The sequence below is a fragment of the Denticeps clupeoides genome, chromosome 10, assembly GCF_900700375.1.
Source record: "Denticeps clupeoides chromosome 10, fDenClu1.1, whole genome shotgun sequence".
Classification (NCBI taxonomy): domain Eukaryota; kingdom Metazoa; phylum Chordata; class Actinopteri; order Clupeiformes; family Denticipitidae; genus Denticeps; species Denticeps clupeoides.
In genome coordinates, this window is record NC_041716.1 from 8,193,651 (window position 1) to 8,212,836 (window position 19,186).

At 41.0% G+C, this 19,186-nt stretch overlaps 1 protein-coding gene across 8 annotated transcripts in view; it reads right to left on the minus strand.

Moving 5' to 3' along the window:
* plch2a (phospholipase C, eta 2a) overlaps positions 1–19,186 on the minus strand; it is a 98,966-nt gene that overhangs the window by 18,841 nt on the left and 60,939 nt on the right. For all 8 annotated transcript variants that reach the window (XM_028992515.1, XM_028992516.1, XM_028992519.1 and 5 more), the window contains 8 exons: positions 17,995–18,141; positions 14,144–14,387; positions 11,316–11,445; positions 6,464–6,634; positions 3,619–3,712; positions 3,087–3,290; positions 2,590–2,710; positions 1,379–1,550 (listed from right to left, as the gene is read on the minus strand). In XM_028992515.1, coding sequence (XP_028848348.1) covers positions 1,379–1,550; positions 2,590–2,710; positions 3,087–3,290; positions 3,619–3,712; positions 6,464–6,634; positions 11,316–11,445; positions 14,144–14,387; positions 17,995–18,141 — 1,283 coding nt within the window. The remainder of the gene's footprint in view (positions 1–1,378; positions 1,551–2,589; positions 2,711–3,086; positions 3,291–3,618; positions 3,713–6,463; positions 6,635–11,315; positions 11,446–14,143; positions 14,388–17,994; positions 18,142–19,186) is intronic.

Below are 19,186 nucleotides of genomic sequence, written 5' to 3' on the forward strand. Positions count from 1 at the left end.
TTAATAGGAAAAAAACATTTATAATAAAATCATCAGTATTTTCCAAAACGCTGATTTGATTTATCCACTGGGTAATAAATAGAAATGGCAGTGAGTACCAACAAATGCAAAGCTCAATCATCTAGATAGGGTCAAGACCCTGGCAAACTGATGAACAAATTTAAATCCAACTATAGCCTGTATAACAAGCTGTTTCATATCTACAACAAGCTGACAACCACTGGCATTGGACTATGCCAAGTGTTTAGCGCAATAAAAAGTGTTGCATTTGTAGTTTTTTTCTGCTGCTGATTAATAACAGTTTAACTCTTAATATACCTAAATAAATTAGCTGTTCCTATTACTGATGTTCAGTCAGGTACGTAAAAGATCCGTGACCTGTGTTGGAACCAAAAGTGGTGAATTGAGAAAATATCCATTCCACAAAAATCATTAAGGTGCTCATTTTGAGACACTGTGGATTCCCGTTTCATTACTTATTCTCTCAAGCCTGACAAGAAAATGCGCCTATAAAGATGAGATTACGAAAATTCATCCATTAAAGAAAAACACTCATTAAGAAAGTTGTTGGAACAAAATAGTTTCTAAATGTGAAACCTGCCTCGTCCTCGTCATGTCTGCCGCTGCGAATAGCGTCAGTAATGTTTTACTTAACAAAAGACAGCAATGCCAGTTATGCCAGTGAGGATATTCAGAATTGTTGGTGTAAGAGATAAAGAAGGAAATACGCAGGGAATATTCACCACGCGCTGCATTAGACAGGGTTCTTATACATTTTTACAAATGAATTTCTCTGATTTTTAAATTACTCTAAGGCAAACTGTCATGGCCACATGTTCACAGAAATGTCTGTGCAAATGTGAAAAAAAAAGAAATCTCAAAATGTCATATTTACCAATATATTGTTAAACTAAATTTTAAAAGCGTGACCTCCAATTTCAGAGTAAACTGGGCCACCACCAGGTATGGGCGTAATTTGTAATACTTTTAAAAGGAGATAAAAAGAGTGATGCAGAGTGCAAGAACAGAGTAAAGGGCGGATTTTGAGTGAAAGTGCTTGTGAGGGACAGGTGGACAGTCTCTGCTCGCGTGTGTGCACCGGAGGCTTCACCCCACGCGGCGAGCGGGCAGCAGCTACAGAGATGCTCACTGACCCATGGTGTGCACTGAGCAATTTGTCAAAACTACCCGCTGGCCCAGTTTGAAACACGGCACCCTGCTCCCTGGTGGAAACACAACCACATATCCAATTACGGCCAGGCAGCGCCTGGCAGTCTCCCCCAGTCACAAGCGCCAGGCGACCCTCGTCCTCATTTCCATGAATTTCGCGCTCCCTAACGAATTAGGACGGCTGGAGATGAGAGCCAGGCCTCGTTACCTTAACGAGTATCTTCCCTTTCAGGGTTTCTGGGGAGGGCAGGCGTCCAGATTCATCAGGCTGGATGGAGGAAAGGTCCAGCTTTTCACCCAGAATATCGATCAGGTACTGGGCCATTTTCTTCTGCTGAGGGACACTGCAGTGGTTCTCTATGGACAGGATCACGGGGTACCTGAGGAGTAATTAGTACATTTATGTAAAAAACATGAGCGTAGCGTATGGATATAATTAAGATAAGCTATAATTTTCATAAAACATCTTCAAGTAATGATAGAAATGTACTTTTCACATAGTTAACAAGTTAAATTCAATTCCAAACAGAGCCTGGGTTTGAAAACAGAAATAATTTACCAACCTGGCTTTCGGTCTGGGTCAAAGAGTCACATTTTGAATAATCCGTTGTTAAAATCTCTATGAGACCATTTTCATTTGAAAAGCTTTTCTTTCATTTTCCAGGACACATTTCGCTTTGTTTTAATATAATGACTCCATACTCAGTTTAAATCAAAGCAGGAAGTTCAGTCCCCTTAATCAGAATAAAGTAATTGCAAATTCCATCATTAAATAACCAGACTGATTGGATCTAAAAAGACAACTACTTAAGTCATTTTTGATTGTTGACCCAACTTTTCCCCATTAAAGGAATTTAACTGTTTGAACAACTATATAAACAACACGGTCAACTTCACCATGAATGTAGCCTCCAATATCTGTTGTTTTTGAAAATACTATATCAGTAGCATTGTTATTAATGCATGATAACGCATTATATAAAGCTGTAAAATGCACATTGAAAGATTCATTCACGTAATAAAACTATTTTCTCACTTCACTGGAAAAAACGTTCTTTGTTGGTTTGCTGACTTTGCCTATAAATAGTGTTTTTCATTTTAATTATTCATTTAACTCTGCAGCCAGTCAGTTCCAGGAAGATGGGATTAGCACCTATAGTGACTGGCCTACTAATGAAATCTCAGTACAACGAGCACTCGTGTGGAAAATGTGTGGTGGAGTGCGGCCACAGAAAAACAGGGGGCCAGAGGGTCAGGCCGAATGGTCTTGTCTACTGAACCTGTGCTTTGTTCCTTCTGCCTGCACGGCAGCACAGGACACTGTGATGTTCAAGACGCCCCTTTCCTCATTTTCTGAGCAGAACAAGGCACACAAATGCATTGGTGAAAAGGAGAGTAATCAAATTCCCATGAGCTTACTGGTTCTTAACGAAAGCGTATTTGTTAATGGTCTCAACAACGTCTTTGAAGAGGATTTTGGATGTTAGCGTGTAGCCATGGTGGACAATGGGCTCTCCATCCTGACCATCCCAGCAGTCCACTGAAAGGAAACAAAAACATTCACGGTTTCACTAAATACACTCAATGCAGTTGGGGCATGGGCATGATGTTGAGAAAACTTTAAAAAGATGTTTCATATTAAAAATGCCTAATAAGAGTATTTAGACATGATTACATGCTCAACACAACTTGAGATGGTAATGATAATACATACATAAATTTATCAAATTTATCTAATAATCCTACAACTGTACTGAGAATGGTCCCGCAGTTTGAATCTCTTCACCTTCAATCACTTCACTTTCACTTAAGAATAGGTTAATCAAGGATGGCATGAAGCAAAGATTAAGACCTTATCCATTCCTTTCATATACCCCCAATTGGTATCAACACCACACACATGGACTAGAACTTACCCTCCACGCAGCGGCAGCCAGCCTGCAGCACCCAAGCATACATGTCCACCCTGGACTGCGACATGAGCTGATCACCCATCAGATAGGTGTTGTGCGATGAGGCGATGAAGTAATGACACAGAGGCGCGGTCATGTCCTGGATCACTTTGTATTGTTCGGGGTTGAAGATGTCCCCCGCAGGACTGCGCATGTAATTGGTGAAGCCTGTAACAGGTCCAAAAGTATTGCGAGAGCAGTTCAAGCATGTCTTTATAACCTGGCAGATACAAATTGTTTGAAATGGATTTTCATGGGTGGGCAAGCAGGCGGAAGGCAAAACTAATGGTGAAATCAATTGTCACATAACCATACTGCCTAGAAAATTAGTGAGCATAAAATTTAATAACACAGTGGCATCATCCCGGTTTTCAGCCATGTTTTTAGTAGAGTGGTGCTCAATCCTTCTGCTTATTTAAGCTTTGGTGCTGTTTTTCAATCGTAATGATGGATGTAGCAGACTGAAACAATGCACTAAAAAAGCTGGATGCATTACCGTCAATTCCCAGAACTTCATTTTTCTGGTTTTCTGGGCATGGCTCAAACTTGGCCACAATCTCCAAGCAGTGCTCTTTAGCTACTTTGGTCATCTGCATAGAGAAAAAACAAACACACGCACATAAAATTAAAGTATGTAACGTGATAGGAATTCCTTGAGCATTTATCAAAGCACAGCAATGCTAATCTAATTAGTGGCATCCTCACGTGCAGCCATCCCTGCTCCAGACCTGGAATCCGATTGTCCAGGCTGACAGCTGCGCTTTAAAAGGACTGATCGCTCAATGAGATTCCCATCCATGTCAATCATCATCAGGCCAGCGTCAATGTCACAGCTCCAATGGGCACAAGCGGATGTGGGACTCGTGTTCGCAAACAGACCAATATGGAGCCGCACTTCATGGCTTGTCAATATGTTTACACAACCAGGAGAGCTTTGTCTAACAGTGAATTAAAGGGCTGAGACTCTTGTACTGTGATCTAGAGGCTCCGGACAAGACCTACGTTATTGCCTTCTGACACTTTCTCCCCTTTCCTGAAGAGGGGGTGATGGATTGCACATCCCCGGGATCTTAACCAGAAAGAGGAGCCACTTTCAGAAGCAGATTTAGCACACATTAGGGCCTGATTTCCCAAGGAAGAGGGCATTTAGGACATGATATAAGGCCAACGAGTTTCGGACACTTTCACAGTGCTGCAAACTGCCAGATTAACGGGCTGTAAACAAACTGCTAAATGAAGGCACATCGATGTGTGCTTAGTAAAGCCTGTGACACCGCAGCTGCAGCCCAGAATTAAATCACCGAGCAAAATAGCCTTGTGGATCCAAATGAGCACATTGCGCAAACCGCTCACACATTAAAAATGCAGCTTCCCGTGTGATTAAAACAAATAAGTTCATTTTGCAATCACAGACCACAAAATTGTTATAAAAAATTACACCTCAAAAGACATTTTGTGAGCAAAATGCATTTCCTTCTTTAACGGTTCAGTAGAATAAAACCTGGCCGCCACTAATGGACATTATAAACAGCTTCTCTTTTTTTTGTAATGCATGTTAAATTGCAGCTGTATTTCACTCCAAAGCTCCCTTTAATGTTCAGTTGAAGTGGAAACATTCATTGAAACAATCAAGGGAGAATATCTAGCTGCACTTAACTGAGTCTCCTTCCTCCTGGCTAAAACAGCAAATCTGCAAGGCATAGTTTAACCTCCAGAGAACAACTCCAAATAGGGACTTCATTACCACCGAGTGTCAGATCCCCTTGTTGTTTGTGTCAAGCACAAGGAGCTGCACTTTCATCCAATGTGCTTTACAGCTATTTTTCAAATGCTGTGTGGCCTAAAATTCGAATATACACTGAATAGCAAAAGCCTTTATGTTCTAATTAATATTTACAATGCTGACCTTTAATGAGATTCCTGGAAATATATTTTTCATGAAAGCCATAATGTTACAAAAGACGCCTTGTCCACTTTATCACTTTTACATTTGAATCTACTCAAAGCAGCACTCAGCACTTCAGTCAAGCAATTTCAGACAAGCAATTTCACGCAGCAGGAAGCCATGTTTCCCTCACACCATGCATTAAATCATTTCAGCAGATGCATTAAGTCCTAATAATGCAGATTCCTGTATCCTTTTTATTAACTGTTTTATTCCCAGCCAAAACATAACTGTTTTTTAAATAAACTGAACAGCTGAGCAAAAAAATCAATCAAAGAGGCATACTAGGCCAGACATGTGCCACGCCTAGTGTTAAGCCAAAAGGACACATGTAATACAGCACTGGCCCACATATACAGAGTAAATAACTGAATGTTCAGAAACTAAAGCCTCAAGAACAGATTCATTCAGTCTTCAGTTGGTAAGCCCAATAAAGCCTAGGATACCTCTGTGCTTTCATACTCCAACACGCTCAGTTGTGAACTTTCCCTTTCATTCATTTTATACATATTTTTTGCACACTGTTACCTGTTTAATTTTGATTAACATATATTTTTCTTTTTTTTTTTTGATCTAAAATTACATGAAATCATTGAAATCTAATAATTCTGAGGGATCCTTACGGATTGCTTGGCCAATGTATCCCTGTGGCCTACAGTATTCACTGTGTGAAGCCCACTACAGACAGGCAGGTGAACAGATTTAATTAAGCTTAAAAACAGAACCAATGAAATGACTCAAGATAGAAGCGATTGTAGTGAAACCAAACTTTTGCAGCTCAACACAAATTCAGTAAATCAGTTCATCAGTAGATTAGCAGCAGCCAGGCAATCTTCCTCTGTAATTGTGCTGACCCGGTGTTGTTTAAGCAGTGGTTTACATTGCATCTGCAGTCATTGTTTTTTCCTTCCAGATCACAGCAGTAAACACTTTCATAGTGAGGATAAAATGCTTTTTTTACTTCTCCTGGCTCTAAGGAAGAATAGATTGTTAATGAAAATTGTTTGCCCACAAAAACAGGAAGGATAATGAAAGAAGGATCTGCATTTTGTCCAGATGTACCTGCAATGTTCCCTTTCAAAATTTAAATGAATATAATGAATGCATCAGATCTGAAAAACTCTTTCTAGCACTTTTACAAACAGCATTGCACACAGTATAATGTAGATGTTGACATCTTTGAACACTGATTGGCTTAAACTAAAAATATATAACAATTTTCTATTCATTAAAATAAGCAACCCTTTTTTGTAACAAAGTAACTTTGGTTTCAGAGCAAGTGTTACCCTAAACTTATTTCTCATTATTTCTTAGATTTATTTCAGATTAGATTTCTTTTATTTCTTACACGAACACACAGCTGTATAGAGGCAGTTTTGCAGTAGGCTCTCTGTACCTTCTGCTCCACCTCTAAGAAGCGGACCAGGTCATCGCTATCCAGGTGGTCTTTGTGGTTACTGTAGGTGAGCATAAGCAAGTACAGGTCCCGCCGCGTGGACATCATCTTATAAAAGGAGCAGAATTCGTCAAAGCCCAGTGTTCCCTGGTTGTCATCTGTGTCTGCTTCCTGTAGGGAGTGAAAGACAAAAGGGAGAGAAAGAAAGGAACAATGATGATTGTAGAACCTGAAGACCCAGGTTCAAATCCCACTTTCTGCCATTGTGTCCCCTAGCAAGACACTTAACCCTAAGTTGCTCCATGGGGGGACTGTCCCTGTAACTACTGATTGTAAATTGCTCTGGATTAGGGCGTCTGATAAATGCTAAAAATGTAAATGTAATTCATGAGGGTCACTTGAGATCAATTGAGTATAGGTGATTGTGTGCAACACCTTTATCCAGTGATGGAACATTTCTGTCTTTACAGGAGTTTTGTGTTCCAAGATTACATCAATGAACAGAGAATTGACTCATTTGAAAATTACATAATTTGCATAATTTCCATTGCTCTGTGGTCCAACTGTGGCAATTTGCAGTTGGACGTGGATCAACCTGGACACCTTATCTGGTCTGTGGCAACATACCAACAAATTGCGATGCACTGTGTGTTCTGACACCATTCTATTGGAACTGGAATACAATTTCCTCAGCAATCTGAGCTGCAGTAGCTCTTCTATTGGATCGCACAACACAGATCTGGGAAATCTCATAAGAGCCGTAGTTTTGGAAATGCGATGGCCCAGCTGTCTAGCCCTGACAATTTGGACCTTGTCTAAGTTGCTAAAATCCTTACATGTGCCCATTTTGTTCTGCTTCCAACTTCCGATTTCAAGTATGCAAGAAAATTCACTTGCAGTGCCAGGTGCCACTGCAATGATCAGTGTATGTAATATTATCAATACATAAAACAAGGGAATATCTGCAGTAGCGAAACCATTCAGTATAGTAACAATGAGTGGGGATACTATACTTTTACCTTAAAATGTTTGCAGCTAAATATACAATTGATGTATTTGGTGTTTTTTTTTTTTATATTACTTTAAATATATGACTAAACATTTTTAAATTCTAGAGTTAGCATGTGAAAGAAAGCTTGTTCTCCAGCCCATGAACTCTGCTAACAAAGCCATTTACTTCCTGTACTTTGGAACAGACTGACTCACTCCTGGTGGGGGATTGGCTCACACACAGGAAGCTGCTCTCAGGCTCTCTGCTTGTAGCCCCCCACAGAGAACCCTGCCAACCCTCCAGATCCACCACGGCTGACGCAAATGCTCCGCATGCCACCCAGGACTGGCAATCCGCACTGGCATGGACAGTACCTGACATTAGGGCATCAGCAGGACCCAGCTACACCAGGCTGCCTGACCGTCCACCACGATTTGTCAAATCACCATCACCTCAGTTTACTGGCCAGGCTGCTGGCACTGTGCAAACATATAAGCTCACCGGATCACTATTTGGCAGGTCAGTTCAGTGGACCAGTATATCTTCATTCAGTCTGTAACCCCATTTAATCCGCATTCAAAAATCCCATCTCCCTCCGCCTGACAGATACAGATGAATGATTGCACAACATTTCTTTTTTTTACTAGTGGAGACCAGTGACAAAGCTATAATTCCTCATCAGACAAATTGTTTCACATTATCTGCTAAGTTTTTAATGGCAGCAACATTACAGTGAGTAAGAACATAAAAAGGCTTAGTACTATAAAGATGCTTTGAATCCAAATGACATTAACATAATACACTTTATATAACTAATGTGTTACATTAGATGATGCTATATATCATCATCATCATCATCTACCCTTTGTTACTGCTTGACTTTTTCTCTGAATTGAATACTGCCTCATGCCAACTTCCCTTTGCCTGACTATTCCAGTCAAAGCCTTCACACCCCTCCTCACCAAGCTCTCCAGCATCCAGCATCTACCAGCATGTCTGCGAATGTGCCCCCTGGCCTCCCCCCTGACTATATTCAGTATTCAAAGCCTTGATATGATCTATTTCATGTTCATTTAAATCAACATTATAGATAATAGATATAGATTTTGCATACTTTATAGCTTCCTCGGTGCAGTGAGCTATATACACATTGACAGGTGTTAGGCAGTTCTCCACCAGACAAGCTTGCACTATTAACAAAGTAGAAAGTGGTCATCTTGGTAAACTGCAGCCAGGCCTTTAATCGGATTCAGTTTAAAAGGAAATGGAACAGGTTACTTATAATGCACTGTGCATATGTGAGTTTTTTGTAAAAAGGGAACAAAGAAGGGCCCCTCATTGGTCAAGAATCAAGAGATGAGAGGGTAAGGACATTAGCCACCAACGGCATCACCAAATGAGCAAATGTATCAACTCTGACTGTCTGTCAAACAGTGCAGGAGTAAACCAGCCATTTATGAAGTAGTTCTGACATATTAAGCTAATGCTTCAAATCCCAGCAGTACTTCCAGCCATCTGAAGCTACAGACACACCTGAGCGGGCAGCACCGATATTTGGGAAGCAAAGGTTTATCATTATTTTGGGAAGCGAAGGTCTACAGCTGATAGACATGGCAGGAAAAGCTGCACAGGAAGGAAAATATGATGTTAGAATGCAAATTAAATGTGTATGGTAGAGACTGGAAATACTGAGACATAGGTTAGGTCACACACGCACATTAAGACTGAAGGAAAAACACACACACTCATACATACATAGGGAGTACGGGTTAGAACAGGCCACCAGATTGCTCCCCTGTGCTTACGGTGTCTTACAACAAAGGCCATCTGTGCACGTTTACACCATATGGGTCATTCCTGATTGAGTGCGAAGCTTAGCAACCTGCAAACAGGACGGCATGGATGCAGTCACACAAGCTGGCTCACACGCTCACACATGCTCTTCAACCCAGAATGACACACGCTATGTAACTGAGACTCAGTTCCTTAAAGAGGCAAAACTCTACTTCAATTAAGTCAATTAAAACATGATTCCATGAGGTTAGATTAGAATAATGCTTTTCAGAGTTGAAGAGGTGATTGGCTGCCTGGTGCCCACTATACTTGGCTTCTTTATAAGTGTAACTAACATCTTGAAGCTATTTTGAAGAGCCTAATATGAGAAGCTTGTTCAAATTTTTTAATAGAACAAAGCAAAGCAGGTTTGATAAATCAGCTTGTTCGCAGGAGCTGTGGTTTACCTTTGCATACTAATCTCATCTTCATCAGCTTCATGAGCTTTATGAATACTCAACACAGGAATTCTTTCAGGACTGTTGGAAAACTATTCCCATAGTCTCACTTAACTAGGTTGAGAGAGTTTATCAGTTTTCAGTTTTGTCTCATAAAGGTCTAAGGGCACAATATTTGAACTAGCACATTTACTCAGCATTTACATAGTCCTCAGCACTATCTGGTACTGAAGTTGTCCTCAGGATATACAAAAATAGATAAAACCAGAAAGAACTACTTGGTAGTTATGTGAATATTGATGAGGAGAATCTAACTACCCTTTAACCCTAACTAATATTTTAGGGTTTACTCCAAAGTCACATGCACAAGCATTTCTTTATATAGTGCCAGTTCATAAACTAAACAACTACACAAGGAATTATCATTTCTCCCACACTACCGGCAGGGTTCTCTATCAAACATCTTTCTTCTGACAACCTTACAGTAGCAGGTGGCTCAGACAACAATGATAAAATTACTCTAAACTGTCCTCATTCCATGGAAGCAACAATTAAATTATCAATTTTCAAAGCACTGCTCCTGTGTCCCTACGGGTACCTAAAGCCACTGCTCAAATACTGCAACTCTCTGCTGCTGAGTGCTTTAACAACCTCGTCCTACCCTGCACGAGCGCAGTAAACATATCTTATAAAGGAATGTCAGGGTGCCGCCGCCTCAGGGGTGATACGGTATCTTTGAATCTTTCCAGACCCAAGACTTTGCAACCAGAGACATGGAACAGAGTGGTCAGCCTGCTGTAAGCACAGCTTTTTTCCACTGGCCTCTTTTGTTCACAAGAGAAACCTAGTGAGTGCCTTTCCAAGGTCTCACAGTGAATAGAGGTTCAATAAAAACACACTTGTTTTTATGGCAAAAGGACTTGCACATAACATTCTCTGAATATATTTCTCTTCCATCAATTTTTTACAGACCCTTCAGATGGCCTTGCATCTCAATCCAGTCGTCAGCTGTTATTGCATGTACAAGCTCCCCCCATCCTCCATATTTACCACAGCAGAGAGATAAATACAGTGAAAGATATTCCATCTGCATCCAATTTCCATCCAACTGCAGGAATGGAACCTTCTCAATGAAAGGGTTATTGTCACATCCTCACTTTTTTTTTCGTCATCCCACTTTGCAGCGTGCACTCTTAACACCAGACAAAATACCCTCGTGAAAAATGACCTTCAAGTCTCTGTTTTTCAAGATTCATACAGCCAGTTCACAAAAAACCTCACCACTTTAAACATTTCCAGCATTGCCAGTTCACAAGGCTACAGGAACGTCCAATGACTGAAATAAGGAAGAGACAGGGCTGTTTTTATTTAAATTATAGGAATTTCCAATGACATCTTCTTGAATAAAAAATAAACACGTTAATGATGTCTTAAGATTAGTTAGCTTTGTTTGGGAGAGGAGTATCTAACTACGCGTAAGCGCTTTTCTGGATTTCTAAATAATAAGAGAAAAGTGGCTAGACAAACAGCAGTACTCTAAAGTTAAATACCTTGTGAAGAACCCTGATTTAGAGGTTGAGGTCTACCTAGATCCTGTACATATGTATAGAATTTGTGATGTGCTGGGTACCTTGAACATCTGCTTGACTTTCTGACGTGGCAAGTTGACATTGAGTTTGTGAAGAAGCTGAAGGACCTCGCTGATGCTCAAGCTCCCATCTCCATTCTTGTCAGCTTCTGTAAATGTCTGTTTCAGCCACGTAGACTTTGTGGTTAAGGAACAACAAACACAAATGTTCTTTTACCTTAGAATGTAGCATTCCTGCTTGGAATGTCACATTGCATGTTTTCTATAGGTCTGTAATATGTGCATCAAATACATCCAAACTGACAAGCATTCCAGTGCATTTGCAGTTCACACACAGATTTGCTCCAGGTTGGAAGAAAAGCACAAAAATGTCAACTCTAATGAAGCATTTCAGTGGTGCTGAGAAATTCACAAGCACACAATAATGCCCATGGCATGAGGCACCAAGCTTTGTGAAAGTTGCCAGATTGGAAACATTGCATGAATGCAGACGTGCCAGTGAGTTAGAATACCAGTCTGTGCTAGTGCTGCCTTAGCATCTAAACTAATTTAAGCCATTGTAATTGCTTTGCTGTATCATAAGCACTTGCATGCAGCTTTCTGAGGCCAGCAATACAACCAATTAGATAAATGAATGCACCAGACCACAACCACATTAAGAGTCAAGTGCTTTTCAGCTGCTTCTAACCCCTTTAAAACAGCACCCATGGTAATTTTGTTCATCCAGGAGTAATAACACATGCTCACAATTTGCTGTATTAGAAAAAACAGACCTTACTTCTTTTTAAATAAGGAATGGGGACTACATGTGCAGAGAAGCTCGACTCTGGGGGCCTTTTGCTGACACGATTTGGCTCCACGTGTCTCATTAGTGTGTAATTAGGCACTTGATATTTTAGCATGGGGTATTTCTTCAATAAAGAAGTAAGTAAGTGCTGAAAGGAAATACCTCAACTCATAAAGAGGTCAGCAGAACAGGATTTGTGGTGAATGGCGCACCGACTGCAGCCGCCTTACACTCTGGAACACTGATGAATCATTTACACAGTCGCTTCCTGCTCGTGCTGCAGTCCGCTGTGCGATAATACAAAGAGCCGCGGAAGGAAGCCGCGAGAAGAGCGGACTAAATTTAGAGAGGGGATGCAGGGAGTGCGAGTGTGTGAGGGACTGCGTTCAGGGAGCCCTGTTTTTCTTCTTTTTTTTTCCCCCTCTCTTTCCCTTTCATCTTCTTATCACCAGCTCTGACATGTCTGATACTTCGGCACATCCTGAACCGCCTCCCCCCCACCTACCCTTTCATGCATTTCTCTCACCTTCCTCTCATTTTCCTTCTCACCTGGAATGCCCTCCAAACATCACACTGTCTTCTACCTTCTCCTACCTCTGTCCTACACTACACCCCACACATCATGCCTGTGTGTGTTACTGAATTCACATAAGCTGTTTAAGGATGATCAGGGGTTGTGTGTGACTGTCAAGACAGTTTATTTTCACTGCAACCATGTCTCTCGGTGAGCGTGGGTCGACAAGGGTGTTCTTTATTAAATGCATCTTTCAGGTGCTCACCCACGGCTGTTTGGCACCTGCTGTATAGTAATAGATTGTGTGCTTGTTAAAGATACCACATTTTAACCTAATTGTTGTATAAACAGATGCTCCCTGGCAACTTGCAAATAAATCCATCCCAAACCATCTCCTGTCATAAAAAAAATACATCTCTACTCCAATACTGAGCTGATATTCTCTTCAGCAATTTTTCATTGTCCTACTTAGACATAATCTGGTGGCTGGTCAATAAGTCTTTTTGGCAAACTTTGCTCTACTATTCTATTATTTCATTGTCTTATTTCCTAGTAAAATTGTCAAGAAAAGCAAAAAATGGAGAGCAGATGCACCAGATGCCTATAGAAATTTGTCTTGTGCCCGAAGTCTCTGAAGATGTTCTCTCTTTTCGGGGACAGAGACTCTGGATCTTTTGACTAAAGCAGCTTTCCTGCTATACATTTGGACCCAATTGAGTGGAACACAATGCAGACAGATCTCCAGAATATCACTGCACAGAACATGACATTTCCAAAGGGCACCACTGCACCACTCCACAATATGAAGGATCAGAATAATGAACACTTTTTCTCTACATTACTGCATATCTGTCTTCAAGTGATGAGCTGTTGATGGCGGATGTTGTGCGATTTGGGCCAAATTTATAGCCAAATCAATACTTCAAAAACAACAAGGTTTCCACATAAGCAGGTTAAAGTTAAAAATAAACATATACAACTTGGTTACTTTTGCAATTAGGGAATCTTGAATGTTGTATTGCAACAATGACAATGAAACAAAAACTGAAAAAAAATTGGGGGAAATGGTTGCCAAGGTGCCACTGAGGTGCCACTGAGCAAAGCACCGTCCCCCCACACACTGCTCCCTGGACGCCTGTCATGGCTGCCCACTACTCACAAAGGGTGATGGGTTGAAGTGAGGCTGAGGACACATTTCGCTGTGTGCACCGTGTGCTGTGCTGCAGTGTATCACAATGACAATATCTTCACTTTCTCAATTTCTTTCTCACACTACATTTTTTCTTTTCAAACGCAGGCTCAGGCACAGCCCAAGAACTGAAGCTTTGGCTCAGGAATAAGGTCACTAACACCCCATTACTTATGGGGTGTTATGGATAGTCATGGTTCAAAATATCTGATTAATAGTATTGTCCAAAAAATCTTTTAAATAAACTTTCTGGTCTCAAGAACCAGTTTAAACAGCCTAATTAAGGTCAAAGACCTCACTTAGCTTCTATTAATCACATTATGTTAGTTGAAAGGGGCAGCACACCACAGCCAGTCACGTGCCGGCAGTAGGAAGGATATTGGTCGCGTGTGCGCTGCCTCTTGGCCAGACTGTCTTCGTCGCTGATGCCCGCCATGAGGTATTTAAGGCCGGTAATCCAGGTGCGAGCCTCCTCCCCATTGCTGGAGACCAGGTCCAGGGACTCCATGTGTTCACCATAGTAAATGCTAAAGCAGCAGTTGGGATCGAAGCTGCCGTCTGCATAGCGCTGAAAGATCTCCGACTGCTTTCCCTCACACACCTCACGGATGGAGTCGATGGAGACTGTGGGTCAAGACAGAAACACAGAGAAAATTTGACTTTTAGCGTAGATAAAAGATATGTATCTTCTCAAATTCACCTGCTTGAATGCACAAACAGCAGACTGTGCACATGAAAATGTATGCTGATCAAAATATTCTGTGCAAAGCTTGAAACCTTTTCAACAGATTCCGCATATAGTCCCTTTAATAGATCTGACTAAGAAATGAGGCTACATGAATAATAGATGTTGATATTCTTACGTTTAACAGATTATTTCAGGTTCAACCTGATCCTTTCTTACTGGAATTGCAATTGGAATAGTCTGGATTGGTGCTGATCCAATTTGGGGTTTTGTGTGTCTGGAGATAGGAAAAGTCATCAGAGGTATTTGTTATTAGAAACATTTATCTAAGGTAACAGCGTGATTGACTTTCTCAGAGTGTGACAACTGATGCATCAGCACTGAGTGGAGCTCCTTAATATCTCACAGAAACATCCCACATGAGTTGAACTCAGCCCCAGGATGAGGCACTTAACAAAGGCTGAGTGCCGTTCCCATTTCTCTTGTCTTCAGGTGTTAATTAACATTTCATTTCCCTTTCTGGAAATGACAGTGCTGAGTACAGAGTATAGAGAACAAAGTACTTTAGTTGCTCTTCTTCCATCTGTGTGTGTGTGTGTGTGTGTGTGTGTGCATGTGAGTGTGTTTGCTGGGTTTACTTTTCTAATAATTCAAGATTAAAACAAAAGGTCAGTGATCTCCGATCTAGTGTGTTTGGGAGCAGCTTTACAGAATGAGTCAGCCAGTGTGTTAACATCACCTGCTGTGCACACACACACACACACACACACACACACACACATCCCAGCAAGCACAGATGTGCAGACACCTGTGGAGGCTCTCAGGTGGCGGTTAGCCGACTCTGTCAGGGGATGTGTGTGAAGATGGCCTCCAAGGAGGTGCCACATTGCTGGTGTTTTACACACCAAATGACAAGAATATAACAAGAAAAATACAGAAAACAAAGCAGCAGCACTGCTACAGCTCCCAGTACAAATATGGCAAAATATGTTACTGAGCAGGGGCAGGGTTAAGGGGCAGGGTTCAGTAGAAAATTCATGCTGCATTGTGTAGGTAGGAGAGTGAACATCCGGTTTGGTTTTCAAGAATGAAACTTTCTGATTCTTTCCATCATTACATTGTTTTGTATGTGTTTGGGCATGTGGGCATGCGTGGCTCAGCATCAACTGGCAGACCCAGCAGAAGGTATGACTGCATGTCTGGCTGTCCATCACTGAGCAGAAGGCCCAGTGACCTCAGTAATCGGAGATCGCACCCTGCTGGGCTAAAGCTTCTCCAATCCAGCTCAATCCAGCTCTGAAGCCCCAGACGAAAAACCTCACTCATCTAAGGCTACACACAAGCTCCCGAAAGATTCCCGAGAAGATTTTCCCCACGACTTCCAGCCAGGCCAACCTGTCAAAGAACTGTGCAGCTAACACACCTTCAAAGAGTCACACTAAACCGTGAGTGTCAGCAAGAAGATGCCTAATGAACATGCACTTGATTACAAAAGATATGGCAACACTGTGTAATGCAATAAAGAATGATACAAAAGCTGTTTGATATTGTACATAATAGAAAATCGGTCAGTGCACAGATACTAGAGGAATCTGGTCAAGCAATTACTATTAAGTCCCTTAATATTCAAGGGCAAATATCTCCAACACTTGGTAAACCAAGGGAACCTACATACATAAAATACACAAGATATACACAAGAGATTTGTCTCTGCATCCTCAGTGAAATTTATTTATATGAATGACTTGACCTAAGACATTTCAAGTTCCTCAAGAACAAATTGCATTCAAATATAATAGGTGGATTACTAGTTGGCTTGCTTGCGAACACATCTATTTTATTACATTTCCTACCATGTTTCCTTTCTGTAGCCATTTAGGAACACCTTCAGCTGAAGAAATAAGCAAAAGGTGACTGCTCCAATTTAAAATTTGGACATTTTTTGAATGTGGTTTCTCTCTCTCTTTCCCTTAGTCTGAGGGGACAAAGACCTGAAAATAATAGGTATTGAAAAAGGGGAAATGCTGAGCACATACAAACAAAACAATTTCAGCTAAAACACGTCTCAATTTCACACTCAAATGTGCAGGTCAAAGGTGTTACATGAAATTATGATTTTAATTCAGAAAATAAGGCTCTTTGAATTTCTCCTCCAGCTTCTATGGATCAGAAAAAAATGAGTGCATAAACCTCTCTGATTCTAGAGGTGTATGAATAATTGAGGGAAGCTGCATAAATCCCTGGATGGCGTGTGAAGCTCGGATACTGGGGGAGGTGAGGGCGCAGATGGAAAATGTGTGTTCTTCCCCCATAACACACATTAAAAAACTTCAGGGGCGAGACGACTCGGAGGTTGGCCGCATTTTACCAAAACAGCTTGAGTGTAATTATATGCAAATTACTTGTTGCTGATATAAAGTGTGCATGAGGAAAAGGTCAGAGTTTTGATTCAGGGTGAGGATGGAAAGGGGACACTTTCTGAAAGAGACAAAATTTGTGATCAATCTAGGATGTTGATAGAGAGAAAAAGGATCATCAAAGGCACTGCGACCAAATTCGTGTGGTGTAACAATTCACAGAATTCAGGAATCAATTTATATTAAAAGTGCCCCCAAACAATGCTCTTTTCTTTTGATATTGATTAATAATGATGTATAATAGTTTTTTTTTTAACACTGCAGCATTATAAATAAATAAAGTTTTATTTTTTTATTTGCTTTTCCATATAAATAAAGTTTTATTTTTTTATTTGTGTTTCCATCTAAAGTTAACTGGGAAGTTTTCCAGTTTGCTTATATTAATTTCCCAGAAGATGAACTGTTTAAGCTGCATGAGTAGTTCCATTAAAACACAGGCCTACAGCCAAATATGTTCCTTTTTGCTTTTACCAAGGCAGGTGTGAAAGTCTAAATTATTTAGGCTGGCAGCTGACAGAGAGTGGAAGGCAGCTGACACGTGGTGACCGCAAAAGTAAAACAGTGAGCACAAGGGGAAAGTGACTGACGTTTGCTTCTTATTTTCACAAGTGTCACATATTGTAATGAAGACCAGAGGGCTTAGTCGACAATCTAACATATCCCCTCCATCCCCCACATTGACTGTATAGCTGTATACAAATGTCCTGTAATAACACATACTTTTTTGTACATAAATGAGTGGGAATATGCAAACTACTATATTTTATTATATGGTGTGTTGCACTGTACCTAAGACTACAGATGTGTGCAAAATTGTACCTCACATTCCAGTGATACATTACAAATTTTTCATCAACCTCAAAAATAACAGCTCTACAAGTGCTGCAAGAAGAGCTTCTCTCCATTAGCTTGCTCCAGTCCCTCTGTTAACATTAGCATGCTAATATCAATATAGCAGCTGTATAATTAAGTTCTGTCCTAAATTTGCAAAAGCAAATTATTTTTTGACATTTCATGCAATGAAGTCCAACTTGATTGTGTTTCTGACGGGTGCACTGGATTCAGTATGCACCACTGCCAGGAAAGATGGTTTGGATTTAGGGGACCCAGCAGGCAGAGGGCTACTCACTCTTGGCTTTCTCATTCTTGCGTGAAGGCCGCCACCGGATACAGGACTTGTGCTCGTCCAGGAAGAAGAAGCGCACCAGACCCTTGGAGCCACCTCTCAGCTTCACCATCTGGGTCCCGCTCTGCATGGAGCTCATGCATTTTTCCACTGTGGGTGAGAGAGGAGTGGTGAGCAAGCTCTGCACATTACACACACATTCAAATCCACACATTCAAAACATTAGAACATACAGGAATCGCCCAAAATCCTGGAGGAGTCACGTTGTAGTTTCATGGCGATTAAGCTAAACACTGGCAGTGTAGGGTACAAAGGTATGTTCAGTAATGACAGTCAGGTCCTTCTGAATTGTGTCCACATTTCACCACGCCTGGTGACTGCAGATAACACACAACCATAAAAATTTAAATCACAGCGCAAACAGCACAATGGTCACAACACTGAAGCTATTGCACTTGGGTATGTGTGTGGGATTCTCCTTCTCAGTCCTGCACTGGGCGGGGCCATTGATTTTGCCACAGACCCCAGACCATCCTCACCCGCCACATCTTGTTTTATTGAAGGCCACAAAACATGGGTATGCATGCGATTTCAATGGTTAATATAAAATCTGAATGCATGAAATTGTTGATATAATCATGTGCAGGTGCAAGCATGAGCACCATAATATTAAAACTGACACAATTTAAAATAATCAGTAAATAAAACACATTTTCTCTGCTGTGCTTTGTACAACGTAATTTGCCTCACAAAAGCACAAAACCACAAAAGCAACACTTTCAGCAAAAGCCACAGAACAGCTGTAGGCATGATGCACACATACACACCCTGCTCTCCCGCTTCTCTGGCAGCAACACTCACCATGATGGCCCAGGGCCATGCGGTTTTAATAAGAGCTGCATGTGTGTTTGAGTATGAAAATACAGGAAATACATGCACTGATAGCTTGAAGTGGTCTGAAAACAATCCCATAATATCCCATGTGACAATTATCAATACAAACCAATCTGAATACAAACCATGCTGAGTGACAACATGTATAGTTTGTAATAGTGAACGTATTTCTTCAGTCAGTGATAAGTGTAAAAATGCACAATTAAATTTCCACCTGTATGACATTTTTAACCATATTTTACTCAGCCGTACCCATGACCACCACACACAAAGTCAGCTACAGACTTTTAACAGCGTAAAG